The following is a 19,962-nucleotide window of genomic DNA, read 5'->3' on the forward strand; positions in this document are numbered from 1 at the left end:
GACTGTTGCCATCCCAGCAGCTTGAAGCAGTCTGATTATTTTCCCCTGACCTCTGGCATTAGCAAACATTCTCTCTCAGAGAACTGCCGCTCAATGGATGTTTTCTCTTTATTTGGACCATCCTAAACCCTAGAGCTGATTGTGTGGGAAAACCACAGCAGATCAGCATCTTTTGAAACACTCAGACATTCACAGTCACTTAAATCATCTTTCTTCCCCGTTCTGACGCTTAGTCTGAACTTCGGCAGCTCATCTTCAGCATGCCAAACATGAGTGGAAATGGCTGCTGTCTTAAATGTCGCTCTTACCGTTCACTCGTGCAGCATGCAGCATGTTCTGCCTTATTAACTGGCAGTAACTGAAAATATAATAATTGTTGGTGTCTAATGTCCGTAACATTACAACAACGTGCATTTTAGCAAAATGAGGCTCGTGATGTCACAGACGTTATGTATAAATTAGAGATGGAATCAACACTTCACAATCATTCATAAAATCTCGTTCTAGTTTCTTATTAAACACTTTTGAAAAAACTGATTTTTACCTCCAGCTTTAAGAGTTTTTCTCGATTTTAATGAGGTCAGAGGTTGAGATGCTCTTGCAGTAATTCCAGCATGTATCGAGACTGTAAAACATGACTCGACTTAAATTTTATTTATAAAGAATATCTAAAAAAAAAAAAAAAAAGAAATGCTGTACAAAAATTAGAATGAATAGAGAAAAACAAAGCAAGGGAATAGATAAGAAATAAGTAAAGCACATGTTTAGTAGGTGCTAAACCAAAAAAGGCACCGAAGCTAGGATAGGCAAAAATGTGAGTGAGTAATATTTCGTTTTAGGTCTATTTTCACCGCGTGGGACCACATCCTGTAGACATACATCCTGTAGTGGTATACAAACAGGAGGACCTTGAAATCAATTTTAAACCTCACTGGAAACCAGTGGAGAGAAGCTAAAACAGACATGATATGATCTCTTTATTTGGGCGCATGTGAGAGGCCTAGCAGTAATATTTTGAGATGGTGGACAGAGACTGACAGGAACCAATGTAAAATGAACTGAGTGTGAGTCATTCTGAAATCTTAAGGCTTAATTATGTAAATAAAAAAAACCATTTGATGGAACTGTTTCTATTTTATCTTCATCCAGCTGAAGGAAGCTCACGCCATCCAGTTCTTAATGTCCTTGAAGCATCAAATGCAGCACTGAGGATGAGGAGGATGGCACAGTCAGCAGAGTCACTGATTACTTTGAGCTGCAGCTGGCCCTGAAACCTGACTGAAGGTTTTCAACAATGCTTTATAAATATCGATGAAGTTAGTGGAAAGGTTTAGAGGAAGGTTAGTAGTTGTTATTGGGGTGTTGGGAAGGTGGGGTCTAGGTTGTTCCTATACAGTGGGGGTGCTGCTTGAACAGAGATTGAACAATACCAGTAGACCTAAAACTGTTAATCATGGAGAGGACGCTTGGACCAATAATGGGGGATGTCTTTCAGAAGAGTGGAGGGCACGACGTTAAGAGGAGAGAATAGCGAATAGAATCAGTAAAAATGTGAGAGCAGTGGGAATGCCACTCCTAATACTCTTAATTTCGTGAAGGGTACTGGCGAAGGCAGAGATAACAGACTTGATGGTGGATAACAAAATCCTGGGATTATGGGAGTTTTTTGCGATAAATTCATGAGATATCGCAGCTTGATATTTAATAAAGTCATTTTTCAAACTTTGAGAATTGAAGCTTGCCCCTGCAATTCCCTCCTAAGACCTCTGGTGATGTCACTGATCCAGGTTGACTGTTTAAGCTTATTGCTGGCCTTTCCTAAAGCTCAGTGAACTGCTATCGATGTCATTTCTTCACCTGTGGGGGAAGAATGGCAAATACAAAGAGGAAATAACAAATAACAGTGCCTATTATGTCGTTACTCTGTGTTTGGCTGCTGCATTGAACAGCTGTGCCAGCTATTAGCTCACTTTCTCTTTTCAAGAGCAGCTCTGCCACCAATTCCAACAGAGACTTAGGGGTCAAAGCATCATGCATTTACAGGAAGTGCCGAGTAGCTTTGACAGGTTTGGCAGGTTTGTTCAGCTTTGACATAGAGTCGAACACTTTTATTTTTCCTTTTTTTCCACATCCTGTCTTGCAGATAGTATTGTGAAGTGATGTCGCTTATGAAACATTGTTGCCTTAGTGAAATTGTATGTTTCAAGCTTCTGGTTGGACAGCACATTAAACACACCTGTCAGTACGTTTAGAAACATCATCACTCACTGCACCACTACCAACTCCATGTTTTCAGTTTGTGTTATGTTTGCAGTATTTCGATAAAGCTGCCCAATCCCCCTCTGTCCCTCGCAGATTTCATCTTATGATCAGTTCACTGAAGTGAGATAAGTAGGTTAGCAGGAGAAGATCACGCTTAGTTAATTAAGCTGAGAGATTACTCTGTGTCACAGTGAGAGGTAGAGAGTGCAGAGGGAAAACAGAATAGCTTGGTAGTGTCTCTTTAATATGAGGGATTTATTAGAAGTCAGTATTTGAAAACTATTCTTTAAGTGTCTGTGAAGTGAGAACAGCATTTCCTGCAGCTCTGATGGAGGATTTCAGGTCCTCAGCAGTTTGTGTAATCTCATTTTTATAGCCACCTCAACACAACCAAGCACATAAGCCATCAATCTAGGGCAACACCCAGCTGTTTTTTTTTTTGTGGTTTAGCACAGGTGTAAAACAGGATGTGTTTTTTCAGCCAAGTGAACTATTCACCAATGGATTATATTTTACACAATCTGTCTCACACAGATACAGGATTTACACACCCTTTTTTATCTAACCAATGAGTGTGTGTTGGTAGCAACACAGCTGTCTCATGACAAATGTAGAAGAGACTTATTCCTAAAGTAGTCAAAGCATGTTTTAAGTTTCACATCCACTTACATTCATAAATAATTTACTAAGTCATTGAACTAGTTCAAACCTCATCACTGTAGCATGCAGAGGATGTAACCACCCACAGTCTATCCTGATAACCTAGCTGCATTGTGCTCATTTTGTGTGGGAAGATTTTGTCTGCTTCAGTGGACTGATGTGCAGTTTTACTGTAAGTGCACACATATAGGACAAACCAGCAGTTCAGTAAAATGAAGTGAAGGATTTGTGCATTTCACGCACTCTGTTTGAAGAAGAAGGTCGTTCAGGTTTTTTGATATCTTTTAGAGGACAGCGTACTTAACACATCACCTCCCTCGCCCCCAGCCGGTCGTGGTTGGTTGACTCTGTCTGAGTGTGGTTCTGCTGGAGGTTTCTTCCTGTTTAAAGAGGTTTTTTCCTTTCCACTCTTACCAAGTGGTTCCTCACAGGGGGTCATTGAATTGTTGGGTTTTCTCTGTATTTTTGTAGGGTCTTTACTTTACAATGTAAAGCACCCTGAGTCAGCCGTAGTTGTGATTTGGCACCATACAAATAGAAATGATAGCTTCTTCTTTGCATTATAGAGCTTTAACCTGTATCTGAATGGCACTATGAACTGTGTTCACAGACAGTAATCTCTCTCATTTAATGCAATGCCACCTGAGGGCCCAAAGAAATTGCTCTCTGATTTGTTGTTGTTCTTTTTTGCAGATTGGTGAGCCTCTGCTGATATTTGTTTCTGATAAACTCTGCGTCTCTAAGATGCTCCTTTTATACCCAGTCGTGTTACTGACGTGTTTTTGATTAACCTAATTAGTTACAAAAACTCATCTTTTTAAACTTGCTTTTGGTTGATTTTTATTTTTGTTTTAGCTTCTGTGAAGCACTTTGTGATTTTTGTCTTGAAGGGTGCTATATAAATAACATTTTACTTACTTGTTTTGCAGAAATTGAAGAATTAGACTGAATTTTATTAAGGCCGATAAACCTTGTTGGGTTCAAGACAAAGATACTGAAGTTCTGATGTCAGGGTTAACTCTAAGTTATTTACGTAAAACTCCAAGTCTCTGCCATCTGTGTTGAAGACTGTAGAGATGACAGTGGACTTCAGGAGACATCCTTCAACACTGCTCCCCCTAACCATATCAGACAGCCCGGTGTCGACTGTGGCGATCTTCAAGTTCTTGGGTACCACCATCTCCCAGGACCTGAAGTGAGAGACCAACATCTCCTCCGTCCTCAAAAAGACACAGCAGAGGATGTACTTCCTGAGACAACTGGGGAAATACAGTCTTCCACAGGAGCAGCTGATCCAGTTCTACTCTGCAGTCATCGAGTCTGTTTTGTGCTCCTCCATCACAGTCTGGTATAGTGCAGCCACTAAACAGGACAGGTGCAGACTGCAGCGGACTGTGCGGGCAGCAGCAAAGATAATCGGCGCCCCCCTGCCCTCCATCCAGGACCTGTACCTCTCAAGAACCAGGAAACAGGGAAAATCATCACAGACCCCTCACACCCTGGCCACAGACTTTCTCTACCTGCTGCCCTCTGGCAGACGGTATAGAAGCCTGCAGACCAGGACCACCGACATAGGAACAGTTTCTTTCTCCTCACCATCTCCCTCTTAAACAGTTGAACTGTCACACTGCTCACACTGCCAGACTGCAACTGCACTTTATGTACATTCTGTCGTATTCATTTCATTTCATTTTATCCTCTATATTGGTTGGTTCATACGCCTTGGTGTATGCATGTGTGCACATGTGCATGTGTACGTGTATTTATATATATATATATATATATATATATATATATATATATATATATACACACACACACACACACACACACACACACACACACACACACATATATATGTGTGTGTGTGTATCTAGATAGATAGATAGATATAGATATATATATGTGTGTGTGTGTGTGTGTGTGTGTATGTGATTCTGAATTGTTAATATTATGTAATATCTAAATGTCATTCAGAAATTGGATATCCAAGGTGCTGAGGCCATGAGGTGGGAGGGTGGTAAGCGTGTGTGGATTTTACTGTCTCCGTATTGATTCTCTCCGGCTTCTGCTCCACAGTCAAGTTACTGGGTTTAGGTTAACTGTTGATTTCACTAGGTGGAACTACATCCTTATTTAGGTTCATAAGCATTTCTAGCAGATAATGGCAAATGGCTTAAGTGTTAATTGAGGCTGCAGTTTTGGGAAGGTCTCAGAGGAGACTGGTGGCAGCTGGCCCTCTGATTGGGCAGATCCCCATGTACTAATGAGAAGTGAATGAGTTGAAAAGAGGAGGGAGGAGGAGGCACGACTACGAGAACGAACAGTGCGGGCAGTGTGGGCGGGGCGGGGGGGGGGGGGGGGGGGATATTTCAGGGACATTGATAATATGCTGTTATTTCAATATTAATTAAAAAAATGACCATTGAGAGTGGCACAGTGGTGCAGTGTTTAGTATTGTTGTCTCACGTCAAGGAGGTTCTGGTTTTACACCTCCTGGTTGGCTGAGGCCTTTCTGTGTGAGGTTTGCTTGTTCTCCCCGTACCTGCGTGGGTTCAAAATCCTTAAAGCAACTTTGTTTACTAATCCTGCCCTCCATGCCCCTCCCTCCTAAATATACAACTACTTAAGGAAACTTGGAAGGGTCCCAATGAGATTAAATGGATAAAGTCCCTGCTGCTTGTCCTGATCTTCTGGTCGGAATTAATCCAATGTGTTGTCTTTGCTGTAACAGACAGACAGAGGAAATTCCTTCTGTCCCCTGACTTCCAGGAGTCACCATATCAGCCACAGCTGAGCCATCAAACAGGAAAACCCCATTTTCCCTGGGATGTCAGAAGTGGCTGCAGGATCAGATATTCGTGGATTTACCATGTGTTGATTACATCCCTTTCTCAGAGTCTGTCTTTTAATGGTTGTTTTCCTCTTTTTGTTCTGTTGCATTTCCTGTCTTGGACCACAGCTGATATGGCTTGCTCAGAGAATGCTCAGCTGCAAACATGTTTGCAGAGCTCCTGCTATAGTGTCAGCTCTCTCTCAAAGGGCACAAAGGACAATAAAACATTCCCATTTTCTCAGGAAAAAACAGCCAAAGCATGGAGCTCACTGGAGAATCTGGACTATCCTGGGATTAAAGACGACTGCCCTAAAGGCGAGAAGACACCCAAACCTCAGCAGAACATGCACTTAAATGTAGGAGGGAAAGTGTTTTACATTCCAAGAATGTGTGCAGTTAGATATCCTAACACTCGAATAGGCTCCTTAGCTCTCTGCCGGGACCAGGCAAAACTCCTCACCCTCTGTGATGACTACTCTGTGTGCAGCAACGAGTTCTTCTTTGACCGGGATCCTGCCTTCTTTCACCACATCTGCCATTTCTATGCAACCGGAGTGCTTTGGATCATAGTGGAAATGTGTCCCATCAGCTTTGAGGAAGAAATTGCATACTGGGGCCTGAGCATGAAAGACACACAGCTCTGCTGTTGGATGGTGTTTCAGGAGAAGGTAGATGAGGTGAAGGAGAACCTGAAGGTGGAAAGAGAACTAATGGCTGAAGTCGAGGTAAAGTACAATGATGAGTATTTCAAGGACATGATGTTTGGGGACATTCGGATGACTATGTGGAACATTGTGGAGAATCCGTACTCGTCAACTCTTGCGAAGACTTTCACTCTGCTCTCTAACCTTTTCGTGCTCTTGTCCATCGCTGCGATGTGTCTCAACACTGTGGAAGAACTACAGTCGTACAGAATCGATGACAAAACCTACATGGAGTGGGGAGAGATCGTCACCATTGTGTTCTTCACCTTTGAGTATTTGATTCGTCTCATCACCACTCCTGACATTGTATTATTTTTGAAGAGCGGACTTAACTTTGTGGACATGGTTTCAGTCATGCCTTATTTTGTCCAGATCATCTTTGAAGCCTTTACTGACTCCGAGGATGTGAGTGCACAGGAAGACCTCAGGGCCATGGCTCGGGTCAGTAAGCTCAGCCACGTCCTCAAAATTGTCAAGTTGCTGCGGATCTTTCGGATTTTGAAGTTAGCCCGCCACTCGACCGGCATGAGGGCCTTTGCATTTACTCTGCGGAGGTGCTACCAGGAGGCCTCTTGCATTTTTCTCTTTATCGCCTTGGGAATCTTCACATTCTCTGCTCTCCTGCATTCAGCAGAAAGGGAAACTGAGGGATCTCCCATCAGCAGTATCCCGTACGCCTGGTGGTGGGCAGCAGTAAGTATCACTATCTGTAGCTATAAACTCCACATCTCCACGTCTGCCTTTGACTTTCTAAGCGAACATCTGCCTATTATGTGCACTAATAAAAGGAAGGTTCAAAGAAATGTGTACTACAGCATCTAAGCCCTAACCCAAACCAGTAGCTTATTTCCTTTTGCAGTCTTTTTTCACCTTTTAGCTTTTGCGTCAAACACCTACCTACTCTTCCCCTGAGCAATAAGTTGAACTTTCTAACACCTACAAGTGTGACTTTCACGTGTCTAGAAATGTAACTATTCTCTAGATCAAGGGTTATTATTCCACTACTTATTAGTCAAACGCAGAAATTAATTGAATCGCACAAATGTAACATGCAGTGATCTGTACTTTTGTCTGGCTTAAAAAATAAATTCTTCTCAGCATTATTTTTTAGTCTATTTGCATAAACTTCTTAAACATCATTTCATGAAAGACAAACCCTGCCCAAACTGTTTTCTCATAAAGAATTACAAGATGGCAATCCTGACATTGGTCAACAGAAGTGGTCTGCTTTCTGTGCTTTTTCTTAAATATTTTGATGTGCTGCATCCAAATATGAATATTATTATTTTTTGTTATTATTTATATATGTATTGTTTATTTTACACCCATGTGCAGTTGTGGTCAGAAGTTTAGATACAGACATTACGGTGATATGGATTATGCAAATCCTGAAATATTCTACCCTGGAAAAATAACAGTTCAAAGAAATCATTAAATACCCATGATGACGACAACTCAACATTGTTTTGATGAGATGCAGTTTAAGTCATAGCAGCAGCACATTATACAGATATGCCCAGCTGCCCTGGCAGGACACTCACCTCAGCTAAGATAATCTGTATCTGGTCCTGGGGGTCCCCAAAGTCTCATCTTGTTATGATCTCACACAGCAGATGTCCTCATCCAGAGTAAGAGCAGCAACTCTTCAGAGAGCTGTTCACATACAACAATACGTAAAAAAAGAAACCCATTGTAACATAGACCAGAAGCTTCCCTGCTCTGCTGTAGCAAAGCCTCTTGAGATGCTTTGAATAATCATTTTGACTAATCTGCCATCTCCAGTCTTAGTGAACACCAGCTAGAGCCACAAAGAGGATGCAGATGTTGTGCAAAGATAGCCTGCCTGTTGCCACTTTCTCTTTCTCTGTAGGTTTTGATGGAAGCAGCAGCGCTGATTGTACAGAACTGTCCAATAAAGTTACACGTTTTAATGTTTATACTTGCATTGCAGACTTCAGATAATGTCTTTGTGTTGCTTTTGAAGTGAAATTAAACAAGTAAGTGTCGATTCAGCAGATATTTTCAAGGCCAGCTGTCCTACTTGTTAGTTTAAACTTTTAATTCATTCTTAGAATCAAAAATAACTCTGATTAAAGGAAACGTTCCTGGAGACTGAACATAGGATTTTGTTTCCCCTTTTCTCTCTAAGGTCAGTATCTCCACTGTGGGCTACGGGGATGTGGTTCCTGTAACTATCCTGGGCCGCATCGTGGCCTTTGGATGCATTACTTTTGGGATAATCCTCAACGGCATGCCGATTTCCTTCCTGTTTAACAAGTTCTCTGATTACTACAGCAAACTAAAGACCCAAGCTTACAATTCTACCTCAGTCCAGCGCCGCTTTCAGCTTAAGAAGAGACTCAAGCGTAAAATGGATGCATGGTTCCATCCCTTTGAAGAAGATGACACCACAGCCCAATCCCCACGCTAAGTGCATCTCATGACCACTGTGTACTGTGAACGTGCTGCAGCATGAACCTCAAGCTGCCTTCAAAAGTGACAATGTGGTGCAAAAAAATTAAACCTAGCACATGTGAATGAGGGCAGGAAGAGGAAGTGGAAAGTTTCTTTGTACTGATGCAGTTTCTGGCCTGGTAGTTTCACAACTACCAAATGCACCATTGTTTCTTTTTCATTGTGTATGCATCTTGTATTTAAGTAATTCATGCAATTGAAAAAGAGCCTGGATGTCCAACCCAGGTTTTTAACTTCAGGTGAATCCATCGTGATGCTTATCTTCCACCTGACACCTGTGAATTATAAATAATGAATGCCTGTCAATGACACCTTCTTTTTTAAGTATGTGTCACATGCGACTGCGACATACCAAACAGGGCTGAAAGGGGTTTCTGGTTACCATATAGGTTACACTGTAGATTTCCCGCTAAAGCAAAATTATACTAAGGAATAATGACCCTGACACAATGCTTTGGTGGAAGTCAAATTAAACATTTCTGGATAAAATGTGAGCAGTTTTTGACATGTGCCAAGAGGAAAATGTATTCTCTTTGTTATCTAAATTATCTAAACTTGGGATTAATAAAGACAAATGAATACAACAAAACTGGCATCTATTTAGGTTGCAGTATGTTAACCTCAAAGGTTAATTAATAAATTACCAACAAATTTTAAAAACTGTCCTTAAAATAGATGTTTATTGAAAGAGAGTTGCATTTTGTAGGCAGTTTCTTTACACTCATGTCACTGCTGGCTGCCTGATAAAAGAAAATGTTTATAAAAATAATCTTTTATAAACACTCCACTGTAAAACCTTTTACTCATGAGTCTTCGTGTAAGAATTACACAAAGGTCTTTTGTACAAACACATATCTCATGCAAATAATTTAACCAAAGGGGGGGAACGTGTGTATGCATATATTATTTCTATATATGCATGGTTTATTTCCTGGCTCTGTACGAGGAAATAAAAGGTTATTTTCACATTTAATGCAGATGTCCTTATCCAGAGTAAGCGCAGTCTGGGGGGAGGGGGGGGGGGGGGGTGGGCTTAACAGTTCCTGTCACTAGACTGGTGCTCCCAGTTCTTCACAGTGTTTACTGTAAACATTTCTATATGTCACTTTTATTTTGCCTTGTGCGTCCTGTGGAAATTCCTTTTTTTAAAGTCTTGATGCATGCTCAATCATAGTAAGTAAAACAGTAAAAGATATAACAACAATGGGCTGTGAGGTCAGTTTCAAATGCATCCCAGCTGTTCCCGTACTCCTGACACATAAGGGATCACTAAAGTGCTTAGGCAGCAGTTGCCCTTCTCTCCTGGATACCTTGGAGCTTTCTTTTTGTCAAAGCCTTCCCAGCTTTGACAAATGTTCAGCTGGGATAACTACATTTACTCAGGGCCTTCTTGATGTGATGTTCTTCTGCTTCCCTGGCTGCTCTATCTATGGGGAGGGCATTTGCTCCGTGTTGTAGTGTCCTGATGACACCCAGTTTGTGCTCCAGTGGATGATGAGAGTCAGACTGATTACACTGATCTATGTGCGTTGGTCTACAGAACACATCACCTTCTCAACAAAATCCAAGGTGTTCTGGATATGGTGTTTAGAGCTGCCTGCCAACGGTTTGAGGATTGAAGCCAGAACATTGACAAGTTATAGGTGACCGAGTTCATGATACAGTCAATTGGTCTGTATGTAATTGGGGAGATTTAAAGTTGATACTTGCCCATTTTATTTAATTGACTTTGACAATCTGCTGTAAGGGCAAACCCCACTATTCCATAAGATATCACTTCATTTGGTGGAGTGCGCTGTTTAGTATACAGGTCCGAATTCTCCAGCAGGTATTCACCTGAGTTGAGATCTGGTGACTAAAAAGCTGCATATCACCTTACAGTCACATATTTTTCTAGATTCGTAGTCAACTGAGCTGTGTATGGTTTCAGTCTTTAAAAGAGATTACACAGCATATTACATCAGGTATTGCAAACTCATACAGAGCATAACACATTCAATCCTAGCACTGGTGAGTTTTTAATCCATATTTCACAGTGAAATGCAGTTAATCTAGTAAAATTAAGCTTTAGATTCTTCCCCTTCCCTGTCTTTCTCTTTCATTTCTCCAAATTGCTTTAGTTTCATGACAGCAGAAACTATAACCATTGACTGGCCACATTTATATTTCCATATACTACAGCAGTATTTTTATGCTATGCTTAACTCAGCACTTTTAACCCTAGACTAAAAATATGCCAATGTCGATAGCAACTAAACCTTGAGGTTCACGTTCTATGTTTAGTTGTTATGCCTCATGTAAACATGTACATTTCAGTGTAAATATGAACTGAAATATTTATTATTAATTTTTTAACCCAAATGCTAAAGGTTGAACACGCGAGGCAAACATGCTCGATCAATTCAAAATTGCAAAATCATTCAATTAAAAATCATTCAACATGTGGGGACAGCAAAGTAGGACAGCCTCTGGGATTAAACATAAACTTGGGATCAGGTGTTTTCTGTCAGGAATCAGCAGGGAGTGCAAACACTTTTAGTATGGAACTCTTGAAGATGTTTGACTTATCATTGTTGACGCTTGGCAGCGTGGAAAATGAGTTTTAAAATGTACAAAAGGTCCTTAAAAGCGTTTGGAGTCCTTCTAGCCCCGGTCAAAAAACTGTGTGCAAAATAGAGGAAATTTAAGACCATGAGCGCTTAAACAACGAAGGTCACTGGAGGAGTAATAATGGTGATGGCAGCACTCCAACGAGGAAGCACAGACTTTCAGAAAGAACTTCCTTTTATTTTGGTTGAAATTTACACAGAAGCATGCCTGAAAAGTGTTGTATAGACAGAAAAACCAAAACGGAAAGATGAAGAAATATTTTCACGATAAATCCGAAAGTGATTAAAAAGCTTTTGAAGACAAAGTGCAGGGAAATATTTAAATCTCAAGGTCAAGCCCTTAAAAGCATTTTACCATCCACATGAGTTAAGGTCTGCTTGTTTTACTGTGGTGATATTTACCCGTGTCCTACTGTGACCTCTGTCTCTACAGATACGACGAACCCTACAAATAGAGTTTTAACTACATTAAGTGTTCCATTTGGTTGAAAAGGAAGCTCAAATCTTTAACTGGATAATGTGATCTTTCGTAAATTCTGCTAAAGGATTTCCTTAGACTGCGTTGTGTAAAATGCTACTAGTGGATGTATAAATAGTGAATACCTCAATCACCCAAGCACTTTTTCTAAGTACTTTCTATCTAACATCCACAACCATTCACAATCCAGTGGATTCAGTATCTTATCCAAGGATACTTTAACATGCAGACCAGAGGAGCCAGGAATTAAACCACCAACCTTCTGATTAGTTGATGATGTGCTCCACCTTCTACAGCTACAGCCACCCTAATAGGGAATAACCTTTACTATTAAGGTTTTATTATTAGGTAATCATCAGTAGTACATTTTATTTAAGCAGCGTCTTAATGATATTGTAATACTTATAATACTTCATTTAAAGTATTATATCATATATCCTATAATAATCACAAGTAATATTCTTTCTATAGATATTTGTTATCAATCAACAGTCAAAGTAATAGAAATTGTGAAAGAAAATAGTCATAGCGGGATGATCGCAGATCGTTACCGACAGGCGATAGATGAGGAGATGACGCACTCCTGACGGGGGCGGACAGAACAACGCCCTGCTTTTCAGCCACCGGATTCTGGACTCACTATTAGTCTGACTTCACTACAGACGCAGGAGAGGGGCGATCTTCTTAAACTTGTAAGTACTTTTAGCAGCTGTACACAGCAGCTTCGCGAAGTGCTGTCTCTGTGCCCGTGCGCGTCCTGGAAATTATAACTCTCGAATAAAGTTTCCGTAAAGTAACGGGATCTGGCATAGGGAGCATCACATGTTTAGTTTGTACTCGGCGTAATTGGGATATATTACTGGCTATAATAACACAGTTTCCTGAGAAATTACGCATAGACGACAAATGCTGTTTAAAAAATTTTTTTCTTTTGGAGTGTCGCTTTTTAAAATCTCTTATTTTATGAATCTTAACTGTCCCCTAGATTAGTTTACAATACTTTAGGCATGACTCGCTATATGAGAACTCGACGAGAGCTAAATATAAATGTCTTCTGATGCTTCAGCCATGCGCGGCGTGTAACTCTGCTCTGTAACAAGCCGAGTTACACGAAAATACACGTCCTATTAGTGTCTGGTTTGTGGAAGTCAAAGAAATTTCAAAATCCGGAAACAAACTAATAATAGTCGCTTAAAGGTTGACTATTGTCTATTCAACAATATGACACTATTTAAAAAAAATCCAAAAATGGACTTAAATGTTCACCAATGCTTCTTTTAATCTCCTGATGGTTTAGAAAAATTACATTTGTTTAATACACCTTCTGTGTGATGGAGCTGGCAGATATTAACTAAATATTAAATGGCACCATCTTAAAAAAACTGGAGAACAGAGACAACAAAGACCAAACAACAAAAATAAAATATAATATTTGGCAAAAAGATTACAGCCTATGGCTACTGATGCTTGGATGACAATACACTATGAAAGGATTTAATAAGAAATATATATAATAACCATTGGACTTGCAGATTAAAAAGTAAATAGGCATATCCTCTAAATCTCTTCAAATGACTGTTGTACCTGAGAATAGTCTGGACATGTTCAAGACTGAAAGGAGCTCTTATTGTCTGAAAGTAGAAACACCACAAAGTAAAAACCACATTACAAGTGAAAGTCTTAACCAGAAAAGTGTACTTGAAACCTGTGCAATCATGCTCTACCTTGTCCAGAAGACTCTAATTTGAATGCTGTTTATCATTTTGCTTTTTACAAAACTAGCCTTCTGTATTCGTGAGTCTGCACAGTATGTAACTGGTTAACAATTGTCCTTTGTATTGTAACAGGAAATTAAAATAAGCATAGAAATATTCAGCGATCCTGTTAAATAACACTTTCACACACAGCAAAAATAATTTAAAAAAAAGGCCTATATGTCATTCATCTTTTTAATTGTTTTTGATGTCGTGATTGTCACAAATCAAATACTCACGACACTGTGCAGTTAACTTCCGTTTTCCAGTCCATTTTTGTGGAATCCAAAGCTAAACCCATCGTTCCCGACTTTACCCTGATGTTGTGCCAACTAGACAAAAATCACGCAAAACAAAAGAGGAAGAAAACTAGTAACAGTTAGAATTGGTCAACACTGAAAATTCTGCTTTAATAACAACATAAAGCGATCTGTCGCAGCTGTCCTCCCGCACTAACATGCTTAAGGATTGCTGACACTGTTACACTGCACATTTTGAGTTTTATTGCTGTCAGCTTTGCATTTTAAAAACACACAAAAGCCTGTGTGGACCAGGAACTTCTTTTTCTTTCTTTCTTTTTTCCCCCTTAATGCTTCTTTCGAAATTACTGTGTGGTTTTTTTACTCAATGTCAGACACAGCCTATGTAACATATTCCATCCATTCTGAGGAGACAAAACAACATTTGATTTATTGCCACCTCACATTTTGTGTGACAGCATCCCGTGTGGGGATTTTTCAGGCACATGTCCAGCTGCCTCATGTCTGCTCTGAAGCTCGGTCTCCTCACTCCTGCTGGCTTGTCACTCTGAGAGTCATGTCGTGGTGCAGGTGAGTTTGCATTTCTGTTGCCCAAGTGTTTTTGTATGTTTTTTCGTGGGAGGGTGTTGCCTTAAATTCAAATTAAAACCAAAATGTTAGTTTTGCATAAGTGTAGAGCCACATCCCATGAGGTGTCAGGGCTACAGCAAAGAATTTGCTAATTAAAATGATGCTTCAGCCTTTTGCAAAACAAACATCGCCTGTACTCTTAGAAAGGATGTGTGAAAAACATATGCTGTTACATGCGTGTCGCATTTGTGCATGCACAAAAATTTTCAACACTCTGACCTGTTTAATTTAAAACAGGAAGATGAATGCTTTGAATGGTCAACCCATGTGCACCACACAGTCTACCATTAAGGCACCAGCATTAGCTCTGTTGGAGGAATATAACACGCATTGCTGTGTTTTAAGCTGTTTGAGGATGGATTTTAACAGGTGAAACCTCAGTGTAGATCTCAGCCTGCAAACACAATCACACCAAAGTGACACAACCCTTACTGATACAGTATCACAGCATTACAAGACAAGACAAAGGCAACATTATAATAAAGTCCATTGTAACGATCACTGAGCTAACACTGGTATGCGATCATTCTAGAGTTAAATTGCACTTTGTCCTCATGTTTCAGGAAATCACAAGTTTACTCTTAAAACCACATTCAGAGCGAAGGATCATATTCTGAAAAATAATTTCACCTTATGCCTAAATACCACAGATATAGAGAGCAAAGGGTAACATACAAACAAGTCAAAGAGTGTTTAAAAACCACCGTATTGTTAGCTAATAAAGGGAACATAGGTCTTAAAGTGGCCAGCAATACTCTGACAAAACAAATTGCAAGTTCCCAGCAAGTTATGCCATTGTCAGTGCAATGTATGCAACAGTTGTGGGTTTAACCACATCACCCTAAAGGAACTTTCAAGAAGAATGCGAGGGTCTTATGCACTGCACAAGTAGTACGTAAATCTATAAGGCTTTGGCTCACATCTTTGTGTTCACTGCATGCTTGTACTTGCTTCTACTCAATAACTTCCACGGTTAGTCTTGTTTCATTCTGATCTTAATCAATCTCTGTCTTTTGTCTTGTCGCTACAGAGTTTCGAAGATGAAAACCATCAGGGCAAGAAATGTATTGATGGTGGTAGCGCTCGGGCTTTTGCTCCTTCATCTTTGCAAAGATTTTGTTGACCATAAAACTATACGTTTCCACATAGATGTTAGAGAGGACCACAGCCGACTGACGCAAAACACCAAAAACAGCACATATGTATTCTCATGGCCAAAATGTCGACAAAACACATCTGCTGCCAACATCGCTGAGTTCAGCTCTTTGCCTAATTCTATCAAGGATTTCCTCTACTATCGCCACTGTCGCCACTTCCCCATGCTACTGGATGTTCCGGACAAATGTGGAGGAGCTGATAAATCTGGAGAAGTCTTTCTTCTTCTGGTCATTAAAAGCTCTCCGGGGAACTACGAACGCAGAGAGGTGCTGCGCAAAACGTGGGGTGAAGAGAGGTTACACAACAGTGCGTGGATTCGACGGATCTTCATCTCAGGAACGACAGAGAGCGGGTTTGAGAAGGAAAGGCTGAACATGCTCCTGGAGCTGGAGCAACAGGAGCACAACGACATCCTCCAATGGGATTTCAGTGACACATTTTACAACCTCACCTTGAAGCAGATACTCTTTCTTGAATGGATGGAAAGGAACTGTCCCAATGCCCGCTTTCTGTTAAATGGTGATGACGACGTCTTTGCCAACACAGACAACATGGTTGAGTATCTGCAAGGCCTGAAGGACAATGATGGAAGCCAGCACCTCTTTACTGGTCATCTGATCCAAAATGTGGGGCCCATTAGATCATCAAACAGCAAGTACTATATTCCTGTTCAGGTGCAGGAGTCAAACTCGTACCCTTCTTATTGTGGTGGCGGGGGCTTCCTCCTCTCTGGCTATACAGCCTCAGTCATTTACAACATGTCCCACTCTATTACCATTCTTCCCATTGATGATGTTTACATGGGGATGTGTCTGGCCAAGGCAGGGCTTGGCCCAACTTCCCACATGGGCGTCAAGACAGCAGGACAACACGTTCCATCCAACAGTATAGACCAATACCATCCTTGCTTTTATAAAGAGGTTTTACTCGTGCACAGATTCCTTCCAGCTCAGATGTATCTGATGTGGCACAGAGTACACAATCCAAATCTAAGATGCGGTCTCTCCAGCCAAAAACATTTGTTGCACCAAACTTTAACTTCTAGGCAATAATAGAGCTTAGTGATGAACATGTAAGTGTTTGTTTCACATACTGTAAGGAGAAAAAACTTTTGCTGGACAGAAGGGACTGGCACATACCTTAAATGAGTTGACAACATTTGAACAGGCAGGACTGGCTGTTGTTTTACGATACAATACATTATATTTTGTCTTTGTCTCACCAAATCTTGCACCTTTCTTTACCAGATTGTCTAATGTTACTTACTAGGTACTACACTGGTTGGATTGCTAGATTTTGCTTTTGCTTGAAATGCCCACTTACTGCACAGAAAGAATGAATGTGAATTTTAAGTAGCCATCAAGTGTAAAGTTACGCCTCGTTTTGAGAATTCTCATTGGAAAAGGAGTCCACATTTAAAGTCATTGGGTCTGAGTTTCTATATTTTAGTATCACATAAAGTTCAGCGTAGCTACAGCTGATACAGACTAAGAAAGGCCATGTTTTAGTAAACAAAAGCTGCCAGCTAGAGCGCAGCCGTGTGTTAGCTACCTCGTCCAGAGATTAAGGACATGAAAAATGAAATGAAAAGTTGGCTCAATATTGCATAATTTACTGAATTTCTATCACGTAGAAAATGAGCCAGGTGTAAGAAGAGTTACCAAGTTAATGTAGTTAAAATAGCCTATGGACACTGAGCAGTTCTCCCATCAGCTGCCTGTAAATCAAACGTGAATTTTAAGAGCTGACTGTAATATTTAATTCATACTTTCTGTTGGATTTTTTCTGTATGTCACGTGCCAGCCGGTGTGAAAATCATGAACAGATGACATATAATCAACCAATTCAAATGTAAAGCATTGCGGAGTACTTTGGTTCATCTGTATGGTTCTTTTCATGCTATGATTGTATGTAGGAAAGTACATTTTGCGGGTTAAATTGGTTATAAGAGCTGGGTATTTATTTACAATAAAATACAGCAATGATATGAAAACATTTTATTTATGTATTATTTTTCTGCACAAAGTTACAAAGTGCTTAAAATATACTGAGACTTCTCCAAAAATAAATAAATAATTTAAGTAAAACAGGACAAATAACAATGCAATTCATCACCTAAAAAGAACGATTGAACTCATGTTTGAGTTGGTTTGATATTTTAAGTACTACATTTGGTAAATTTTACACTGCAGTTTAATTGTACCTGTAAACTTCTGAACAATGCCTAGCTCTAGATCTGATGCTTGTGTTGCCGCAGATATCATCCAAAATTATTTCTCAGGGTTTCTTAAGAATAAAAGGTGTAATATATATATATTTTTTATCTTCTTAATCCTCTTTGTTCTGTTAAGCCTTCTTTATTTTGTTTGTTTCAGCCTCAATATTTGTGTTACACAAAGGGATTTGTGCCTTACATCAGTGTTGCAGAACATAACAACTGGATGTCGGTAAAAGCCGTTACAAGTAGTTGCCAGTAGGCAATCCAATGCAGGATCACTGTTTCATTAAGAATCAATATCTGTTGTTGCAGATTCAGTATGCTGAATCGAATATATGCACATATGTTCAAATCTGTTTGGGTTTAATACTGCTAAGTGAGGGGCTATATGTTGTACAGTTAAACAGCTTTAAATGGTAACTGTGAACTGAATACACTGGCAGTACACAATCTTCTTGTTTTAAATAAGATGTACGCATAATGTCCTTGGACCTTTTTTGTTTGGGTGTACCTGCGCAAGACATTTTGGAGGATTATTTTGTAATAAACATTGGGATAAATATTTATAAGCTGCCTTGGATTTTGTTCATGTCTGTAAAGAAATTGTTATTTAATTCTAACCTTACTTAACACCAGGTGGAGGAATGTGAGGAGACTGTCTGGGTCAGTTTTAATTTTTTTAGTTTTTTTAAAAGATGTTAAAAATTAAATTAAGGGAGGATGAAAGCCAACATAACAGACAAAGCAACGCTAACTGAAAGCAACGCCTACAAGGCTTGTTTTTTTTTCCCTCTTAGGGGAAGAGGTGGGCCGGTGGTTACTGTGCCCTTTTCTCGGTCTTTAACTCACACCGGCTTTGCATTGCCAGCAGGTGCTGCTGTTCTCACACTGCTGGCATGTCTTTAATGGTAAATAGGCTACTTTAATAACTGTTCAAATAGTTACTTGCCTTTTCTCGGGGAGACTGAAGAGGATAGCTGGTATTGCTAATCTGATTCAAACACTCTATGGAAATGATAGCATGGACAAGGACTTCCTTGTTGGATAACTGCCTGCCTGTTTGCTGCCCCTCCAAATCTCATGTACCAGAAAATAGCAAGTTGTATAAAAGTCAATCGTCTGGAAAAAGTGTTAAAGTGTGTATCAGTAACAAGAACTCTTTAGCATGTTTCAAAGTCAAAAATGCACCACATCAGCCATTTTTGAATGCCCAAATGGCCATACTTGCTAAGAAGCAAAACAACCCCTTTTTTTAAAATTATTTTTGAACTTCCGTCACTTCCGAGATCTGACATTTGTCTTGCGAGGTACGAAGAAACCACAATTTGTCACACAGCACTCCAATCACATGCTGTGTCCCATCAGCATCTTTTCAGACTTGTATTTTATCAGTTCTGCTATGATCTGATAAAATGTGTGCATTAGAACTTCCTCCTGCAGAAAGTAAGAACATGAGCAGCATTTCCCAACTGTTTCATACATAGAAGTAAAGCGTTTAGCTAAAGATGAATCAGCTGTCTGTGCAACAGTGAGAGCTTCACCTGCCACAGGCAGTGTTGATGAGGGTTTGCTAAGTGACTCCACCTCCAGGACATCTTTTCCTATTTAAATATGGGGTGGCTCCTTTATTAGTCAGTGTTGAAGTCACTGTATCAGATAAATTTGTTTGCTCTGAGAAAATGGAGAGGTAGCATTTTGAAAATTCATTTGATTCCGGGTTATCTGTGGCTTCGAGTGCAGGACACACTGTACAATAATCAAAACATAATCAAAACATCAAAAGGCAACTGGAACATAAACCATTTCAACTCCTTGAATTGGAGTGTTTGTATGTCAGGAGGAAGCATCACTCATCATCAGAACTTAACCCACCCCTGTTTGCCTATCGTGAGCTCATTGTATTTTAAGGGCAAACACT

General features: G+C 40.0%; 2 protein-coding genes across 4 annotated transcripts; both read left to right on the plus strand.

The window, feature by feature from the left end:
- Positions 1-5,629: 5,629 nt before the first annotated feature.
- On the plus strand, positions 5,630-9,925 carry LOC134643675 (potassium voltage-gated channel subfamily V member 2-like). The gene is made up of 2 exons (XM_063496164.1): positions 5,630-7,155; positions 8,612-9,925. Exons 1-2 carry the CDS (start codon positions 5,890-5,892, stop codon positions 8,891-8,893), a joined length of 1,548 nt encoding a protein of 515 aa, XP_063352234.1. The 5' UTR covers positions 5,630-5,889; the 3' UTR covers positions 8,894-9,925.
- Positions 9,926-12,491: 2,566 nt separating this feature from the next.
- On the plus strand, positions 12,492-18,594 carry LOC134643071 (N-acetyllactosaminide beta-1,3-N-acetylglucosaminyltransferase 3-like). Of its 3 annotated transcripts, none has more exons than XM_063495278.1 (3): positions 12,492-12,716; positions 14,497-14,608; positions 15,699-18,594. In XM_063495278.1, exons 2-3 carry the CDS (start codon positions 14,595-14,597, stop codon positions 16,876-16,878), a joined length of 1,194 nt encoding a protein of 397 aa, XP_063351348.1. In that variant the 5' UTR covers positions 12,492-12,716; positions 14,497-14,594; the 3' UTR covers positions 16,879-18,594. The 3 variants fall into 3 exon arrangements, with proteins under 3 accessions (XP_063351348.1, XP_063351349.1, XP_063351347.1); XM_063495279.1 differs by having other exon boundaries at positions 14,520-14,608; XM_063495277.1 differs by lacking the exon at positions 12,492-12,716 and having other exon boundaries at positions 14,012-14,608.
- Positions 18,595-19,962: the final 1,368 nt, after the last annotated feature.

This window comes from Pelmatolapia mariae, linkage group LG15, assembly GCF_036321145.2.
Source record: "Pelmatolapia mariae isolate MD_Pm_ZW linkage group LG15, Pm_UMD_F_2, whole genome shotgun sequence".
Taxonomy (NCBI): Eukaryota; Metazoa; Chordata; class Actinopteri; order Cichliformes; family Cichlidae; genus Pelmatolapia; species Pelmatolapia mariae.